Here is a 20753-nt window from a genome sequence, read left to right as displayed (position 1 = left end):
CCAAGAACATGCCCCGAGAGACATACAAATCATGTGAAAGCTCAGAATATAAGGCTAAGAATATATGCAAGGAAATTGCATTTTGCTGCTTCAGAAGATAGGACCGGATTCCAACTAAACACTGGAAAAACTTTCTACTGGTAAGAGCTGCATGAACTTTCTCCAGATTCATTTCATTCTCTCTCTCTCTCTCTCTCTCTCTCTCTCTCACACACACACACACACACACACAATACACAAACAACACACTGGGACCTTAGAGTTAAGAGAATGTAATTAATAAACAACAACAACAATTCTATCTCTTCTGATAAAGCAAAGTTTGACTTTCCTGCGATCAAATAAATCATGTTACAGATGGACCTAGGAGCCAAATATTTGAATGCCCCTACGCAGTCGATGGGCATTGGCATTCAGATGGTGTGCATGCCCCGTGCCACGGGATGGATTATGCAGGGCAGAGCTCATTCCACTTGGCACCCCTGCACATGCCAGGGTAGAAAGGCTGCCTCTGGGCAAAGCACTGGAGAGGGCCAGGTCGGGGGTGGGCAGGATCCTTGGCTCTCTTGGCCCACTTCTTTGGAATGGCCACTTCCACTGGCAAGTACAACATGCCTTGGTCCAGCCAGGTCTGAGTCTCACAAACCCCAGAGAGGGAGACCCAGAAAGGGGTTTGTGGGGGAAGGAGGGTCTCTCCAACCAGAGCGCCACCATCCCTTTCTCTCTGCTAATGGTACAGCTGGGAACCTCAGGGAAAGGCATCCTGGCTTGCAGAACCTAAGCCAAGAAGCCCCTTTTTCCTTGGGGAGGGGGCATCATTTCAAGCAACTGCCATTTGCCCTGGTCCAGCCAGTTCAGAGGGACATAGGCTGAGCACTTCAGTGAGTGAGGAAGACACCAAAAAGGGGCTTTGGAGAGGAAGTAGGGTCTCTCCCAACAGAGCTCCACCATGGGTGTAGCCATGCAAAATAACCAACTCAAGTTCTACAAACACCTAACATAAATCCTGGCTATGCCCATGGCCTCCACCATCCCTTTCTCTCTGCTGATAGTACAGCTGGGAACCCAATGGAAGGGCATCCTACTTTGCCCAATCTAAGCCAAGAAGCCCCTTCTTCCTTGGGGAGGGCGGTGTCATTTCAAGCAACCCATCTTCTGTGGAAATGTTATCTACATCTTTGCAGCTGTTGGGATGGTTTGTTACAAAACCTTGTGGGCCGCAGGGTGTGGGGAGAGGCTGCCCAGCGCTTTCGCCATCTTCCTGAGCCAGCTGTGATTCAGCAATCCTGGACTATGCAAGGCAGCAGACTGGCTGGACAGTGAACACTCCGCTTAGCCTGACCCACCATGAAGTCTGGGGCCATTGTGCTCCTTCTGGGGCCCCTCGCCCTCTGGGCTGAGCTGACACCCACCTCTGTTCGGAATCAGAAGACAAGGAAGATCTGTCCTGATTTGACTGTGGGGTGTTTGCACATACTCCCATTTCCCTTCACCCATCACACACTATTCAATGCCTTTCCCTGTTACTTCTCAAACTGTAAAAATCTGATTCTCTTTTAAAGTGGAGTCCTTGTGCTAAGATCACAGAGCCAATTAATCCAGTTTAAGCGTCCAAACCTAAAGTTCAGGTATGTGGTTGTTGTTGTTGTCATCGTCGTTATTTTATGGTTTATTCAATTTATATATCACCCTTTATCAAAAGATCCCAGGGCATTGTTCAGTATTAAAAACCCATTACAAAACATCAATGAGAAAAACATAATAAAAATGTACTAAAAAGCATACTGACAGACAATCCAATAATAAAATAATCATCAACATAACAGTCCTTTGGTGGAATCCCTCCTGCAAATTCTGACAGCCTGGAGTCACCTGGGCGGAAAAATCGTCTGGCTTAGTATTAGGCAACTTTCTATGTTTCTTTTTTTTATAATTGTTGTTAAATTTTCTGTTTTACAATTTAAAATATTCATTTTAACATACTTAAAATATCAATGACTTCCCTTCTTTTCGTTCCATGGTTCATTTTGCATATTAAAAATACCCGCATATTTTACAAAAACTAAACCATCCAGTATTCCATTATTGCATCCAATAAGATTTATCTTAATGCTGTCAATGTTTTCAGGTGCACACTATTATTTCCTATATATTGCATTATTGCATCCATTAAGATTTATCTTAATGCTGTCAATGTTTTCAGGTGCACACTATTATTTCCTATATATTCAATAAACGTTTTCCAATCTTCTTTAAATGTATGTTCTTAACATATTGAATAAGAAAATTGTTAAGTCTGTAAGTTGTGCATATTCTGTCAATTTAAGTTGCCATTCTTCTTTGTTTGGAACCTCGCTCGTTTTCCTTTTTTGGGCTAACCAAACCTGGGCTGCAGTTGTAGCATACATAAATAACCTTTTCTGACACCTGGGAATTTCAGTCTGAATTATCCCCAACAGAAAGGACTCTGGGTTTGGGGGGAAAGTACTTTTCCAGCTCGTCCTGGTTCCCCCAGGCATCCCGTTAGTCATTGTGGGCAGAGGAGCCATTGGCCTGGTCCAGGAGATGTTCTCTTTTTGCTCTTACGTTCTCTGCGAACCTCTGCCCTACACACACACACCCCGTTGTCCAGATCTGGTAAGATTTGCTGGTGCCAATCGCAAGAAGTGTGGCTCAGGCCGACAAGTCCCCATGTGAACAACAAGTTGCTGGTCCTGGTGCTTCTCTAGAACAGAGAGAGAATGTGCTTGAGCCATCCAACTAGGACTTGTCGTTGGAGAGTCAGATAGGTCTTTGTGTGTGTGCTTTTTCTATGGCATCTACTTTCACAAGTATTTTTATTTTATTTTTTATTTAATATCTTTATTGTCATTGCCCCCCTTCGGGGACAACGAAATTACTTGACTGCTCCATAAAAACACTAATTAAACAATACAGTATAATACAGCAAGGGAGATTAAATGACTTTCAAAGTCCGGGCTTCCCATTCAGGGCCGAGATCGCTCTGGAGAAGAAGCTGTTCTTAAGACGGCTCGTTCTTGTCTTCATTGTCCTGTATCTCCGTCCCGACAGCAAGAGCTCGAAGAGACAGTGACCAGGATGCGATGGATCTTTTACTATGTCCAGTGCCTTCCTATGGCACCTTGTGGCATAAATCTGCTCTAAGGTGGAGAGCGGGCAGCCAACAATGCTCTCTGCTGCCTTAACAACCCTGCCCAACCCCATCCTGTCCTGGGTAGTGCAGCTTCCGTACCACACACATAAGCCATAAGTGAGCACGCTCTCAATGGCACAGTGATAGAAGGCAAGCAGCAGTTTCTGCGGAAGATGGTTTTTCCTTAGTATTCTCAAAAAGTACAGTCTCTGCTGCGCCTTCTTCACAAGCCCCCTTGTGTTGACACTCCAGGACAGATCCTCTTGTAATTCAATGCCCAAAAATCTGAACGTTGTTACCCTCTTCACACAGACCCCATCAATCAAAAGTGGCTGGACGTTGCTCTTCTGTCTCCTGAAGTTCACCACAAGCTCCTTTGTCTTCCTTGTATTTATGAGCAAGTTGTTAGCTCTGCACCACTCTGTCAGCCGCTCCACCTCATCTCTATCAGTACTATCAGTCCCAGAGTTCTTTGTGCAGATGCAAAAAACAAACAAACATAGAACGGATGGGCAATTAGGGGTATGGATCACAATGATGCCTGTAAGATTTACAGATCAGAATATATGCAAGTAAATGGAGCCAGCTTGCTTTCTGCTGCTCCAGGGGATAATGACAAGAAGGGAGATTCTTGTCTTGTCTTAAACATTAAGATACAATTTCTGCCAGTAAGAGGCATTCAACGGTTGGGTGGTCATTGTGATTCTGGCATTCCAAGGGGTTGGGCTAGATCAGGCTTCCTCAACCTCGGTCCTCTAGATGTTTTGAGACTACAATTCCCATAATCCCTGACCACTGGTTCTGCTAGCTAGGGATCATGGGAGTTGTAGGCCAAAAACATCTGGAGGGCCAAGGTTGCAGAAGCTTGATGCTTGGGTTCCCTTCCAATGCAAGAATTCTATGATCCTGTGAGATAATATCTCATACTGTACTCAAGTATTCTACAAACTCACTAAATAGTTCCATGTGAAATACTGTATCTCAAAGAAAAACATTTTTTGGAAAACATTACAAACTTTCTCCAGAACCATTTCATTCTCTTTATCTCTTCCACACACAGGGCAGGTAATTAATAAACAACAATATTTATTCTCCCCCCCCCCCCGAGAAAGTAAAGTCTAGTTCCTCTGGGATCAAATGAACTACGACAGAGATGCAAGGATGGAAATGTTGCCTCTTTGCAAAGCACTGGAGAGGACCAGGTCCGGGGTGGGCAGGATTCTTGGCTGGCAGAATTTAAGCCAAGAAGCCCCTTCTTCTTTGGGGGTGTCATTTCAAGCAGTCCTCCTCACTAAGGCACCTCTGTGGAAATCATGTTACCCACATCTTTGCAGCTGTTGGGATGGTTTGTTACAAAACCTTGTGGGCCGCAGGGTGTGGGGAGAGGGGCCAACTCTGTCCTGCCCACCACTTTTGCCATCTTCCTGAGCCTGCTGTGATTCAGCAATCCTGGACAATGCAAGACAGCAGACTGGCTGGGCAGGGGACTCCACACAGCGTAGAATCATAGAATCATAGAATTTTAGAGTTGGATGGTACCGAAGGGTCATCTAGTCCAACCCCCTACAATGCAGAAATCATAGCTGAAGAATCCTTGACAGATGGCCATCCAAGCTCTACTTGAAACCTCCTAAGAAGGAGAGTCCTTCTTCTCTTTGGTGATCACTCGTAGCCGAGTAATAATAATATAATAATAATAATAATTTATTATTTATACCCCGCCCATCTGGCTGGGTTTCCCCAGCCACTCTGGGCGGCTTCCACAGAAACCAAAAAACACTAAAATATCATACATTAAAAGCTTCCCTGAATAGGGCCGCCTTAAGATGTCTTCTGAATGTCTGGTAGTTGTCCAACACCTTGACATCCAATGGGAGGGCATTCCACAGGGCGGGCGCCACCACCGAAAAGGCCCTCTGCCTGGTTCCCTGTAGCTTCGCTTCTCGCAATGAGGGAACCGCCAGAAGGCCCTCGGCGCTGGACCTCAGTGTCCGGGCAGAATGATGGGGGTGGAGACGCTCCTTCAGGTATACTGGGCCGAAGCCGTTTAGGGCTTTAAAGGTCAACACCAGCACTTTGAATTGTGCTCGGAAACGTACTGGGAGCCAATGTAGGTCTTTCAAGACCGGTGTTATGTGGTCTCGGCGGCCGCCCCCAGTCACCAGTCTAGCTGCCGCATTCTGGATTAGCTGTAGTTTCCGAGTCACCTTCAAAGGTAGCCCCACGTAGAGCGCATTGCAGTAGTCCAAGCGGGAGATAACTAGAGCATGCACCACTCTGGCCAGACAGTCAGCGGGCAGGTAGGGTCTCAGCCTGCGTACCAGGTGGAGTTGGTAGACAGCTGCCCTGGATACAGAATTGACCTGCGCCTCCATGGACAGCTGTGAGTCCAAAATGACTCCCAGGCTACGCACCTGGTCCTTCAGGGGCACAGTTACCCTATTCAGGACCAGGGAGTCCTCCACACCAGCCCGCCCCCTGTCCCCCAAAAACAGTACTTCTGTCTTGTCAGGATTCAACTTCAATCCATTAGCCACCATCCATCCTCCAACCGCCTCCAGGCACTCACACAGGACCTTCACCGCCTTCACTGGTTCTGATTTGAAAGAAAGGTAGAGCTGGGTATCATCTGCATATTGATGGACACCCAGTCCAAACCCCCTGATGATCTCTCCCAGCGGCTTCATATAGATGTTAAAAAGCATGGGGGAGAGGACGGAACCCTGAGGCACCCCACAAGTGAGGGGCCAAGGGTCTGAACACTCATCCCCCACCACCACTTTCTGAACACGGCCCAGGAGAAAGGAGCGAAACCACTGTATAACAGTGCCCCCAGCTCCCAACCCCTCTAGACGGTCCAGAAGGATGTTATGGTCGATTGTATCAAAGGCCGCTGAGAGATCCAGCAGAACTAGGAAACAACTCTCACCTTTGTCCCTAGCTCGCCGGAGATCATCAACCAGTGCGACCAAGGCAGTTTCAGTCCCATGATGAGGCCTGAACCCTGATTGGAAGGGATCCAAATGGTCCGCATCCTCCAGGCGTGCCTGGAGTTGTTCAGCAACCACACGCTCAATCACCTTGCCCAAGAATGGAAGATTTGAGACTGGGCGATAGTTGGCCATACTGGCCGGGTCTAAAGATGGTTTTTTAAGAAGCGGTTTAATGACCGCCTCTTTCAGCGGATCTGGGAATGTTCCCTCACAGAGGGAAGCATTCACCACCCCGCAGAGCCCATCGCCCAGCCCTTCCCGGCTTGCTTTTATTAGCCAGGATGGGCAAGGATCAAGGAGACAGGTGGTTGGTTTCACGCGTCCAAGCAGCCTGTCCACATCCTCGGGGGTAACGGATTGAAATTGATTCCATGCAACTTGACCAGACAGGGCTCTAGCACTCTCCCGCCCCAGCCCTGCTCCCACGGTGGTGTCTAGCTCCTTCCGAATATGAGTGATTTTATCTGCAAAGAACTTTGCAAAATTGTTGCAGGAGATCTTGGGGTCTTTACAAGGCCCCGGTGGTAAAGGTGGTTCCGTTAAATTGCGGACCACCTGAAAGAGTCTCCTGCTACTATTTTCTGCAGATGCAATAGAGGCGGTGAAGAAAGTCTTCTTCGCCGTCGCTATCGCCACTTGGTAGGCTCGACGTTGAGCTCTAACCTGTGTCCGATCAGATTCGGAGTGAGTTTTCTGCCACCGACGCTCTAGCCGTCTCAGCGATTGTTTCATCGCCCTCAGCTCCGAAGAGAACCACGGGGCTGTCCGGGCTCCATGCAATCGGAGAGGGCGCTTCGGAGCCAGACAGTCAATAGCCCTGGTTAACTCCGCATTCCAGCGGGCCACCAGGGAATCAGCTGAAAGGCCATCAACATGGAATAAAGCATCCCCTACCACTCTCTGGAAACCATTTGGATCCATTAAGTGGCGGGGGCGGACCATCCGAATTGGTCCCACCTCCCTGCAGAGGGGAAGGGTCGCGGAGTAAGATTGTCTTCCATAAATGCTATTTTAACAATGAGTCCGTAAGTGACTGTGGACGCCAGTTCTGGATCCCCAAGCCCTTCCACAGTGGGGACATTGGTTTCCGGGTGGGAGTTGATCATGGTGTGGATTTGCCAAGCGTGCCTTCCTCTTAGTACGTTTCTCCCTTGCATCCTGAGTTCGAGTGTCTTCAAAGCCCAGGACACCTTTGGTCAAGGCTGTTCTCCAACTGGAGCGCTCACAGGCTAGTGTTTCCCAATTGTTGGTGTTTATACTACATTTTTTAAGATTTGCCTTGAGATAGTTTTTAAACCTCTTTTGTTGACCACCAGCATTATGCTTTCCATTTTTAAGTTTGGAATAAAATAGTTGCTTTGGAAGATGATCATCAGGCATCCACACAACATGACCAGTCCAACGAAGTTCATGTTGAAGAATCATTCCTTCCACACTGGTGATCTTTGCTTCTTCCAGTACACTGATATTAGTTTGCCTGTCTTCCCAAGTGATGTGTAAAACTTTTCGGAGACACCGTTGAGGGAATCTTTCAAGGAGTTGGAGATGGCATTTATAAGTAGTCCGTGTTTCACAAGCAAGTAAGGAACTGCCTCGTTCCTTGAGTCTGAATCTGTATCCACCGCCCATGTGCCTGTTCATGACTTATTTGTTATTGTTCTAGGACCTTTCATGGTATTGATGTCAACTCACCAGTTAGTAGTTCCCTGAGTCTTCTTTTTTTGCCTTTTTGAGGATGGGGAGAACATTTGCCTGCCTCCAGTCTGTAGGGACCTCATCTGTTCTCCAAGAATTCTCAGAGACGATAGACAAAGGCTCTGAGATTACACTCAAAAGCTCCTTTAGTACCCTTGAATGCAGCTCATCAGGCCCTGGAGTTTTGAATTCATTTAAAGTAGCTAGGTCTTCCCTCACCACCTCTTTTCCTATCCTGGGCTGCAGCTCCCTCCTTACATCATTTATTTGGTTCTCACCAGGTTGAACATCACCTTCCTTTTGGGTAAAAACAGAGGTAAAGTAAATGTTGAGCTGTTCCGCTTTCTGCCTGTCACCCAATAGCATTTCTCCATCTTCTCCACACAGAGGACCTACTGTTCTTCCTCTCGCTTCAGAAGTAGCTGAAGTAACCTTTTTTATTACTTGACCAACCATGAAGTGTCTCTCTCTCTCTTACACACACACACACACACACACACACACACACACGGACCTTAGCGTTAATGGAAGGTAATTAATAAATACTTTGGCCACCTCATGAGAAGAGAGGACTCCCTGGAAAAGACCCTGATGCTGGGAAAGATGGAGGGAAAAGGAGAAGGGGATGACAGAGGAAGAGATGGTTGGACAGTGTTCTCGAATTACCAGCATGAGTTTGACCAAACTGTGGGAGGCAGTGGAAGACAGGAGGGCCTCGTGTGTTCTGGTCCATGGGGTCACAAAGAGGCGGACACGACTAAACAAAAACAACAACAATAAACAACAAAAATAATTCTATCGCTTCTGAGAAAGCAAAGTCTGGCTCCTCTGGAATCCAATAAATTATGTTACAGGTGCAAAGGTGGGAATCTTATCTCTGTGCAAAGCAGGGGAGAGAGTCAGGTCAGGGGTGTGCAGGACCCTTGGCTGTCACCACCTGGCTCACTACTTTGGGATGGAGGAACATCTTCCATTTGCAACTTGAGCCAGTTCAGAGAGGAACAGCACTTCAATGAGAGAGGAAGACACCCAAAGGGATTTTGGAGAGGAAGGAGGGTCTCTGCCACCAGAGCTCCACCATGGGTGTAGCCAAGGGTGCGCAGGTGGGCAGTTGCCCCCCACAAATAAATACAAATCAATGCAAAATAACCAACTGAAGTTCTACAAACACCTAACATAAATCCTGGCTATGCCCATGGGCTCCACCATCCCTTTCCCTCTGCTGATAGTACAGCTGGGAACCCAATAGAAGGACATCCTACTTTGCCCAATCTAAGCCAAGAAGCCCCTTCTTCCTTGGGGAGGGCGGTGTCATTTCAAGCAACCCATCTTCTGTGGAAATGTTATCTACATCTTTGCAGCTGTTGGGATGGTTTGTTACAAAACCTTGTGGGCCGCAGGGTGTGGGGAGAGGTGCCAACTCTGTCCTGCCCAGCACTTTCGCCATCTTCCTGGGCCGGCTGTGATTCAGCAATCCTGGACAATATAAGGGAGCAGGCTGGCTGGGCAGGGGACACCCCACTTAGCCTGACCCACCATGAAGTCTGCTGCCCTCGTGCTCCTTGTGGGGCTGCTCGCCCTCTGGACTGAGCCGACATCCACCTCTGATGAGCAACGTCTAGGTAAGAAATTGCTTCTCCTCTCCCCTGCCAGATCCATGCGTGAAAACATTTCTCTGGATATCATTTTTTTGTTGTTCAGAAAAGTGCAGGCAACCAAATGCTACAGGAAGCTGGGAAAGCTCAGGGGAACAGCGCATGAATTTCATGCAGAAGATGCCCAGTTAATCCCCACTGGCATTTCCAGGTCAGGCTGGGAGAGAAAGTTCCCAAAGAGCCTCTGCCAGTCAGTTTGCAGAACTGAGTTGGAGATGCCTTCTGATGACTTTATTGAGTTTTCATCCTGATTACTTGCAGGTAGCTAGGGCAGCTTCTGGAAACTGCAGGAGAGGAAAGGGCTCATGTGCCTAGATCCTGATTGTGGGAATCTCATTGAGGCCACTGTAATAATAATAATAATAATAATAATAATAATAATAATAATAATAATAATTTATTATTTATATCCCGCCCAGCCACTGGTTTCCCCAGCCACTCTGGGCGGCTTCCAACACAATATTAAAATACAGTAATGCATCAAACATTAAAAGCTTCCCTAAACAGGGCTGCCTTCAGATGTCTTCTAAAAGTCAGGTAGTTGTTTTTCTCTTTGACATCTGGTGGGAGGGCGTTCCACAGGGAGGGCGCCACTACCGAGAAGGCCCTCTGCCTGCTTCCCTGTAACTTGGCTTCTCTTAGACAGGGAACCACCAGAAGGCCCTTGGAACTGGACCTCAATGTCCAGGCTGAATGATGGGGGTGGAGACGCTCCTTCAGGTATACTGGGCTGAGGCTGTTTAGGGCTTTAAAGGTCAGCACCAACACTTTGAATTGTGCTTGGAAACGTACTGGGAGCCTGTTATGTACTGAGAACAATAGGATCCAAATTGCAGCAGTCTGATTAGTCCTAGAACAATAGGATTCAGAATGCAGCAGTCTGATTGGTCCTAGAACAATGCAGCAGTATGATTGGTTGGCAGGAACCACCCAATCCTGCTCCAGATTGAAGTGAATCCACAACTTGATTGGCTTACAGTAGAATTCCGGAATTAGCCAATCATGTGCAGCCCATTGTGTAAATAATGTATATAAAGCAGATACTGTGAGGGGACTTTCATTCATTCCTCCTCACCACTATGAGCTGAATAAAGAGCATGAAATCACTCTGCGACTCTGAGTATATTTCACTGGCGACGAAGGTGGGATCCCGCTGAGCTGACTGCCACACACAGCACCGCAGCACCGCCACCTGCCGCACCGCTGCCTCGCACCGTGTATCCAGGCTTCAGCTCCGGGACACAAGGAACTCAGAATGGCAGCCAACAGCAGCTTCTCGCCATTCAACCCAGCATCTGGAGACTGGGAAGCATACGCCTCCCGTTTCACCTTCCTGCTAGAAGCCAAAGGGGTCACCGACGAAGAAGATGCCAAGAAGAGGGCGATATTCTTCAGCGTCTGCGGAGAGGAGACGTTTGAAATCGCCCGGGCTCTCCTTGCACCTGAAGACGTCGCTACTGTTCCATACAAAACAATAATGGAACAGCTGAAGGGGCACTTTTCGCCGCAGCCCTCAGTGGTGGCTCGTCGAAATGCCTTCTACGCAAAGCGACAAGCCCCTGGGGAAACCATAACTGGGTTTGTGACCTCTCTCCGCCAAGCCGCCCGGTTCTGCAACTTCTCAGAGCTGGAGAACATGCTTCGTGACCGCCTCGTCGGTGGCCTGAAGGATGAGAAGCTGCAACGACACCTCTACGCTAAGAAGGACCTAACGTTCCAGGTCACTCTGGAGGAGGCCCTGGCAACGGAAGCTGCCGAGAGGTCGACGCAAGAGGCACGGCCGAGCCTGCCATCCCAACCGAGGGTCCACCACGAAGACCTCACCGACGACTCAGGATCCGACAGGGAGGAGGTGCACCGAGTACAGCAGCGCACTCAAGCAGCGCACAGACCACAGCTGCCTCGACGAGAAGGAGGAAACTGCGCAAGCTGCGGGGAGAGTCACGAGAGGAGGACCTGCCGTTTCCGCAACGCAGAGTGCAGGCAGTGCAGAAAATCGGGACACATCGCCCGGGTGTGTCGGGCTCGGCCCACCCGACACCAGGCATCAGATGACCAACCCAAGAGCCCCAGGTCCCGGGGCCCAACGCACCAAGGCAACTCGACGGAGCTCACGGACTGCCAGGTATACCAGTTGCCCCACCCCAATGTAGAGAAAATTTATGTAGAGGTACAGATAGAGGGGGCCCCATGCCGCATGGAGCTTGACACGGGTTCAACTCTATCCATAATCTCGGCAAAGACTTTAAGGAAACTGTGTCCTACTGGGGGTCCCAAACTCAGGCCGGCCCCATTCACCCTCCGGGACTTCCAGAAACGTAAGGTCCCCACAATGGGGGTGGGGACCTTCAGGGTGCAATACCGAGGGCGGACGCGGCAACTGGACTTGCTTGTGGTCAAGGGCCCCTACATTAGCTTACTGGGATTGGCATGGTTTGGACCACTGGGGCTAGCTGTCACCGGGGTGAACCACACTAGCTTACAAGTGGACGTGGACGCCATATGCAAGGAATTTCCAGGGGTTTTCGACGGGAAATTGGGACAGTATACGGGCCCCCCCATTGCACTACAGCTTGACCCCGCAGTACGACCGGTCAGGCTCAAGGCCCGCCGGGTCCCGTTCTCCTTGAAACCCCGTATAGACGAGGAATTGGACCGACTCTTGGAGCAAGGAGTGCTGGAGCCGGTGCCTAATGCCCCCTGGGAAACTCCAATCGTCACACCCGTCAAGCCTAATGGTTCGGTCCGCATCTGCGCAGACTACAAATGTACCATAAACAAGGCCCTCACGGCCCACGCATACCCAGTGCCAGTGGTCAGCCATGTCCTTGCCACCCTGGCTGGGTCGAAAATTTTTGGCAAGCTGGACTTGGCCCAAGCATATCAACAGCTGCCAGTAGATGAGGCCACAGCAGAGGCACAGACGATTGTGACACACAGAGGAGCGTTCAGGGTAAAGCGGCTGCAATTCGGGGTCAGCGTGGCACCAGGCATATTCCAGAATTTAATGGACTCTCTCCTTAAAGGGATTCCTGGTGTCACCCCCTTCTTCGATGATGTGTTGATTGCCGGGCCCACACCAGAGGAGTTTGAGGACCGCCTCCGCACCGTTCTGCACCGTTTCCAGACGGCGGGTCTCAAGGTGAAGCGGGAAAAATGTCTACTAGGAGTGCCTCAGGTGGACTTTCTGGGATTTATGGTGGACGCAGAAGGGGTCCACCCGACTGGGGACAAGGTACGGGCTATTTGTGATGCCCCAGCGCCCAAGAGCAAGACTGAACTTCAGGCCTTCTTGGGACTATTGAACTTTTACCATTCCTTCCTTCCCCACAAGGCGGCGGTAGCGGAGCCCCTACACAGACTCCTGGACAAGCGGGCCACTTGGGTGTGGGGCCAGCGCCAGGAGGCCGCATTCCAGGCAGTCAAGGACTTGCTTGTCTCAAACTCTGTCTTGGCACACTTCGACGAGAGGCTGCCGGTGGTGCTAGCATGCGACGCCTCACCCTATGGCATTGGCGCTGTCCTGGGGCACCAACTCCCGGATGGAAGAGAGGTACCAGTGGTGTACTTTTCCCAGACACTCAACGCAACCGAGCGGAACTACTCGCAAATCGACAAGGAGGGTCTGGCAATCTTGAAGGGAGTAAAAAAATTCCATGATTTCTTGTACGGGCGGCCCTTCACCGTGGTGACTGACCACAAGCCGTTGCTTGGCTTGTTTGCCCCCGAAAGGCTGACCCCCCAAGTGCTGTCTCCTCGCGTCCTCAGGTGGTCAATTTTCCTTGCCAGCTACCAGTATGCACTGATTCACCGACCTGGGAAGGCGATGGGCCATGCGGACGCCCTCAGCAGGCTACCACTACCGGAAACAGGCCCTGACCCAGCACCTGCACAAGAGGTTATGAGCCTGGAGCTGCTTCCCGACCGCCCCATTCAGGCACAAGAAGTTGCACACCATTCCAAGAAAGATAGGGTCATCTCCCGGGTCCTGGACTGGGTGTGGAGGGGATGGCCCAGCAGCAGCCCCGGGCCAGAATTCGCCGGCTACACAACCCGCAAACATGAACTGTCGGCCCACAAGGGGTGCCTGTTATGGGGAAGCAGGGTCGTTGTTCCCCAGCCCCTCCGCAAAAGGGTCCTCACAGCCCTACACGAGACACATCCAGGGGTAGTAAGAATGAAGGCCCTTGCCAGGAGTTATGTGTGGTGGCCGGGGATTGATGGAGAGATAGAGGCCTGGGTCAAACACTGCCAGGCCTGCCAAGAATCCCGCCCAGATCCCCCAAGGGCCCCAGTCCAGTCCTGGGAGTCCGCCCGAGCACCATGGTCACGCCTGCATGTGGATTTCGCTGGCCCCTTTCAGGGGAAAACATTCTTCATAGTGGTGGACTCCTACACCAAATGGCTGGAAGTCGCACTGGTACCGTCCACTTCCACGTCCGCAGCCATCCGGGTACTACGCAGGCTGTTTGCAACCCACGGGCTCCCTGACACTCTCGTCTCAGACAACGGGACTGCATTTACGTCAGGAGAATTCCAAACCTTCACAGCACAGAACGCCATCCGCCACATCCGTTCGGCGCCGTTCCACCCTGCCACCAATGGCCAAGCAGAACGCATGGTGCGGACCACCAAGGACACCCTTCGCCGCATGACGCAAGGGGACTGGGAGTACCGCCTTGCCACATTCCTTCTAGCACAGCACAGCACCCCCAGCTCAACGACTGGCCGGAGCCCTGCTGAACTACTAATGGGTCGGCGCCTTGCAATCAGATTGGACCGCCTTCTCCCCGATAGAGCTCAGGATGAGGTAGTGGTGGGGGAAGGCAGGAACCCCCGGACCTTCGAGGCCCAGGACCCAGTGTACGCAAAGAATTTTGGGGCAGGCCCAGCATGGGTACCCGCCACAGTCACCAGGGTCACTGGCCCCGTGTCGTACGAGGTGCTAACGGATGGGGGGCAATGCTGGCGCCGCCACTGCGACCAGATACGGCGACGATTCCCGGGAGAAACCCAGGAGGAGGACAGGTCAGAGGAGTCCCAAGGGAACAGCGGGGCAGTGAGACCCATAGAGCAGGAGGGGCCAGCAGGAGAGGCAGAATCAGTAAATACAGAGAGGACCCGTGAGGCCGAAAGGACACCAGAACCAGAACCACGACTGAGCGAGCCGGTTGCACCAGACCAAACAACCCCATCACAGCCAGCATCCTTGGAACACGAGCCAGAACCTGGAGCCCGGACCAGGGAACACCCCAGGCCGCAACGCACACGTAGGCCGCCGGCATACCTTGAGGACTATGAATGCGACCTCCCGGGTAGGACTGGAACTTAGAGGGGAGGGGTGTTATGTACTGAGAACAATAGGATCCAAACTGCAGCAGTCTGATTAGTCCTAGAACAATAGGATTCAGAATGCAGCAGTCTGATTGGTCCTAGAACAATAAGATCCAAACTGCAGCAGTCTGATTGGTCCTAGAACAATAGGATCCAAAATGCAGCAGTCTGATTGGTCCTAGAACAATGCAGCAGTATGATTGGTTGGCAGGAACCACCCAATCCTGCTCCAGATAGAAGTGAATCCACAACCTGATTGGCTTACAGTAGAATTCCGGAATTAGCCAATCATGTGCAGCCCATTGTGTAAATAATGTATATAAAGCAGATACTGTGAGGGGACTTTCATTCATTCCTCCTCACCACTATGAGCTGAATAAAGAGCATGAAATCACTCTGCGACTCTGAGTATATTTCAGAGCCAATGAAGATCTTTCAAGACCAGTGTTATGTGGTCTCAGTGGCTGCTCCCAGTCACCAGTCTAGCTGCCAAATTCTGGATTAGTTGTAGTTTCTGGGTCACCTTCAAAGGTAGCCCCACATAGAGCGCATTGCAGTAGTCCAAGCGGGAGATAACCAGAGTATGCACCACTCTGGCCAGACAGTCCATGGGCAGGGAGGGTCTTAGCCTGCATACTAGATGGAGCTGGTAAACAGCTGCCCTGGACGCAGAATTGACCTGTGCCTCCATGGACAGCTGTGAGTCCAGAATGACTCCCAGGCTACGCACCTGGTCCTTCAGGGGCACAGTGACCCCATTCAGGACCAGGGAGTCCCCCACACCAGCCCGCCCCCTGTCCCCCAAGAACAGTACTTCTGTCTTGTCAGGATTCAACCTCAATCCATTAGCCGCCATCCATCCTCCAACCGCCTCCAGACACTCACGCAGGACCTTCACCGCCTTCACTGGTTCCGATTTGAGAGAGAGGTAGAAGAGGATGTTGGACCAGGTTGTCCATTGGCCTGATCGAGCAGGTTCTTCTGATGTTCTTATGGGGTGGGTGGGTGATCAGGAAAAGCCAGAGGTCCTGGTCTTGAGAAGGGTGAGGGAGCAGAGCCCATTATGGAGGGACTTAGCAGGTCCACCCATTGGCTTTCCTGGGCAAAGGTAAAGCTGGACACTTGCCTCTGCAGGTAGGGCAGAAGGAAAAGACCTCACAGAATACTATCATTGCTGAATTGGAAGAGTGCCCAAAGGCTCATGTAGTCCAACCCTCAATCTCCCCCTTACCATCTCTTTTTTTTTCCAGTGCACCCTGGTGATTGCCCCCCTGTGCTACAGGTATCAGTCTTTGCCCGCTGCAAGGACACCTGCCAAGATGATCAAGACTGTTTCTTCACCCAGAAGTGCTGCTCCATTGGGTGCGGCATGCGCTGCGTAGACTCAGGTACTGCCAAAATCCCTGACCCCTTTGTTCCCCTCTCACACACCTCTCCTCTCTGGGCAACAGATGGGGCAGCAGCCGCAATGCCAACCTAAGTGCTCTGGAGACTGAGAACATCCCCTCATGGACACCCATCTGTTCTGCCTCCAACAGCTCTGAACTACAAGTGCTTCTTCCCGTCCGAATATGGAGCATGCAATGAATCCATCTCCCATTACTACTACAACCCATTGGAGGACCAGTGCCTCCAATTCAACTACAGTGGCTGTGGGGGCAACGAAAACAACTTCGAGACAACAGAGGCCTGCGAGGAAGCCTGCAGGAAAACCATCTCAGGTACCAAGTGTGGGACCCACCAGGCAGTCATTTTTCTGGCTTCATTGATTCTGCTTATATCCTACCTTTTCCTCTGTGGAGCTCAAGGTTGCATATGTGGTTCTTCCCCTTTCTCATTTAATCTCCACAACAACCCTGAGAGGGAGGCTAGGCTGAGAGGAAGCCACTGGCCCAAGGTCATCCAGTGAGCCTCATGGCCAAGTCGGGATTTGAACCCAGGTCTCTCCCAGGTCTTAGTTCAACACTCTGGTTTTTTTTCAAAAAAATTTATTAGTTTTACAAAAAAATTATAAACACAAACAAATAAACAAACACACAAACAAACATGTATAATTTCATGTCTTTTTTTCCCTTAAACCTTACTTCGTCGACTTCCCCATACCTCCCCTTTCTGCATCCCAATTTCCAAATTTATTTCAGCAAATCCTAACCCTTAATTTTATCGAATTTTTCCTTATTCTTTTCTTTTACTTAATCTTTTACAGCTGTAGTATATGTGCTGCCGAAGCGAGCACTAATCTTTTACAGCTGTAACCCCCATTTTTTCCTAAAACCTTGACATTTTAACCTTCATTAATTTTGCAATATTTCTTAAGATAAATTTTAAATTTCTTCCAATCTTCTTCCGCCGTCTCTTTCCCCTGGTCACGGATTCTGCCGGTCATTTCAGCCAGTCCCATATAGTCTATCACCTTCATCTGCCATTCTTCCAGAGTGGGTAGATCTTGAGTCTTCCAGTGCTTTGTGATGAGTACTCTTGCTGCTGTGGTGGCGTACATAAAGAAAATTCTATCCTTCTTTGGCACCAATTGGCTGACAATGTCCAAGAGAAAGGCCTCTGGTTTCTTAGGGAAAGTGCATTTGAGTACCTTTTTCATTTCATTGTATATCATTTCCCAGAAAGCCTTAATCTTTGGGCACGTCCACCAAAGGGGATAAAAGGTACCTTCAGTTTCTTTACATTTCCAACACTTATTATCAGGCAAATGGTAGATTTTTGCTAGCTTGACTGCTTAGTTCAACACTCTGACCACCAGGCAATGCACGAGAGCCCCTCTGGAAAGTCCAGCCCCACCACGGCAATAGGGCAAGTGGAAGAAGCTGGCCAGAAGGGGTCCAGGATGAGGTATTCTGCTCTTTTCTTGACCATCTGTGCGTCTTTGCTAAAGGCTTTATATGACATATGATGGAGGAGATGGAGCAACTCCACGAGGAGAAAAGGTTTGGGACCTTCATGGCCAGGGGCTGGATATACTCCGGAATACCAGTTGCTCCACTGGTCACAGGAGAGGCCTGCTCTTGTGCGCAGATCCTGGCCTGATCCAGCAGCCTTCTCTTCTGTTCTTCTTAATATTATTACTTTGTGCCATATTCTTTGTACGGATGTTTGTGAATGTAGTGTTTTGGAATCACAGGATAAGAGATGGTATCCCAAATAGGATGCTAAATCTTTGGGTTCAAAATCCAATGGTGGGGAGCCTTGTAAGAATGCAGGTTGCCTTAGAAATTCTGACACCCCGATTCCAAATTTATTCTCAGAATAGGACATGACAGTTTGGCAGCTGCAGTGTATTTGACACATTGCCTTGCAAATCCCCAGAATAAGGAGGATCTGTACATTACCTTCACATTTAGTAATAAGAAAAACAGCCTTTGCAATAGGCTGACTCCTATCCTGTACCCAAAACGGTGTCAGTGTATATATCCATTTCCTGATCTGCATCATTCTGTTTTGAAGATGAGGTTTAGGGCAATTGGTGTGTTTTTGCTGACCTCGGAAGAAGGGTTTGGAGTCAGAGCCTTTGGGAAAGGGCTGAGAGGCAAGAGGGCTGCAAAGATTTGAACCAGCAGCCACAAGCATGTCCCCAAGTTCAGTTCCTGAGCTGGACTGGACCAAATAGCACAGAATTCCTCTCTGCCTGGAAGGAGAAGGGTCTGTGATTCCTTCCCCCTTTATGAAGGGCTCTGCATTATTCCTATGAATGCAAGAACATGAAGTTGGAATTAAAAACTCTAGCGCCTTTCCTGCCGTAAAAATGTTGCAGATATTAAATATTGCACAGTTTGAAGAGACTGAAAGCATTAGAAGAAATTCCTTCAGAAATGAAGCATTGTCTAGGCCCATAGAAATATTATTCAAACTTTACTTGCAGAACTTTCTTTGAAACAGAATCATATCTGCACAATGTCTTGCACAGGTTAAGCATCTTACAAAACTAAGCCTTACAAGGAGCGGATTAAGGAGCTGGGTATGTTTAGCCTGGAAAAGAGGAGACTGAGAGAAGATAGGATAAAATTTTATTATTACAGACTCGAACCAAAGTCTTTAAGTTACATTGAAATATACTTGGAGCCACGTAGTGATTTCATGCTCTTTATTGCAGGCCAAAAACAGTGAATGAATTTCCCCCAAACCTCAGGCTTTATATACATTATTTACACAATGTGTCCCATCTGATTGGTTGATTATGTTTCTCTCCTGGAGCCTGATTGGACTGCTGCTGCTGCTGCTGCAGGCCAATCAGTTTTTGTATCCTAGTATCTTACCAGCCTAATAGGCTGATTAACTTCCTCCTGGGGTCTGATTGGGCGGCTCCTGCAGGCCAATGAGGTTGTTGCATTCTAGGATCCTACCTGCCTATTGCTCTAGGATCCAGGCTTAGTACATAACATACCAGAAAGGGATTTCCAACTAAGAAACAGGAAGAACTTTCTGACATTAAGAGCTGTTTGTCAGTGGAGCCGTCTCCCTTGGGAGGTTGTGGACTTTCCTTCCTTGGAGGTTTAAAAGCAGAGTTTGGCTGTCTGTCTGTGAGGAATGTGATTCCTGGATTGCAGGGGGTTGAGCTAGATGACCCCTGAGGGTCCCTTTCAACTCTACAATTGTATGATTCTGTCAGTACTTCTGCCTGCCCTAAGGGCCAAATGCTCAGTCACTTGGCTGCCTCCCTTTCCCCCTTGTGACTCTTTCTCTTTTCTTGTTTTGCTGCTATATTCTTGGCTGGTGTCTTTGTTTGACAATCCAAGTGATCCCAGAAGATCCTCCTGCAGCACTTCCCACTGAAAACCCCATTGAGGAGGACCCAGTTCCTGAACCTGATTACCATGACTGAGAAACTCCCAGCCTCAGGAACAGACATCAGTATGTGGCCATGCTCCCTCCTTCCATCTCTGGAGAAGCTGCTGGAATCCTCTACCCTCAAATAAAACATGAGTTTACTTGCATCTGCTGAGTCTGGCTTTTGTGTTGCATGAGATCAGGTGTCAAGAGGAGCCCCACATCCACTGCTGCCCCAGAGGGGGGGAACATCTCTCAAAGCCCCTGAGCTGCTGCGCTGCTGAGATTTGAGCCTGGGGCGTGGAAGGGAATTATTATTATTATTATTATTATTATTATTATTATTATTATTATATTTATATCCCGCCCTCCCCAGCCGAAGCAGGGCTCAGAGCGGCTAACAACAATAAAAGTAACACAACATTCTAAAATCATTTTAAAATCATTTCAAAATCAAATTAATGGCAACCATTGGGCTAGAGTTCTGTGAGGATTACCAAAGGAGAGGGTCAGACTGTGCCTTGGCCAAGGCCTGGTGGAAAAGCTCCGTCTTGCAGTCCCTGCGGAAAGATGTCAAGTCCCACAGGGCCCTGGTCTCTGGTGACAGAGATCTCCAAGATGTTTTTGTTTGTCCTCTGCAGGACATACCAGGAGAGGCGATCCCGTAGGTACGAGGGTCCTAGGCCGTATAGGGCTTTAAAGGTTAAAACGAGCACCTTAAACCTGATCCTGTACTCCACCAGTGTAGCTGGTAAAGCACTGGATAAATGTGATTCCACGGCAAGGACCCCATAAGGAGCCTCGCCATGGAATTCTGCATCCACTGGAGTTTCTGGGTCAGTCCCAAGGGTACAACCACATACCTGAACTTTAGGTTTGCACTCTTAAACTGGATTAATTGGCTCTGTGTCCTTAGCACAAGGACTCCACTTTAAAATAGAATCAGATTTTTGCAGTTTGAGAAGTAACAGGGAAAGGCATTGAATAATGATGGATGGGTGAAGGAAAATGGGAGTATGTGCAAACACCCCACAGTCAAATCAGGACATCTCTTCGTTGTCTTCTGATTCCGACCAGAGGTGGGTGTCAGCTCAGCCCAGAGGGCGAGGGGCCCCAGAAGGAGCACAAGGGCACCAGACTTCA

General features: G+C 49.4%; 1 protein-coding gene across 1 annotated transcript; it reads left to right on the top strand.

Moving 5' to 3' along the window:
* Positions 1 to 9363: 9363 nt before the first annotated feature.
* LOC309534318 (eppin-like) lies at positions 9364 to 19777 on the top strand. Its single transcript, XM_082226573.1, has 4 exons — positions 9364 to 9464; positions 16082 to 16219; positions 16370 to 16552; positions 19580 to 19777. The coding sequence occupies exons 1-4, from the start codon at positions 9380 to 9382 to the stop codon at positions 19663 to 19665; spliced, it is 492 nt and encodes a 163-aa protein (XP_082082699.1). The 5' UTR covers positions 9364 to 9379; the 3' UTR covers positions 19666 to 19777.
* The last annotated feature ends 976 nt before the right edge of the window (positions 19778 to 20753 follow it).

This window comes from Podarcis vaucheri (assembly GCF_965113315.1).
Source record: "Podarcis vaucheri genome assembly, chromosome: 6".
In the NCBI taxonomy this organism is placed as follows: Eukaryota; Metazoa; Chordata; class Lepidosauria; order Squamata; family Lacertidae; genus Podarcis; species Podarcis vaucheri.
Note: the sequence above shows the minus strand (reverse complement) of the source record. Positions and strands in the feature narration are given on the sequence as shown.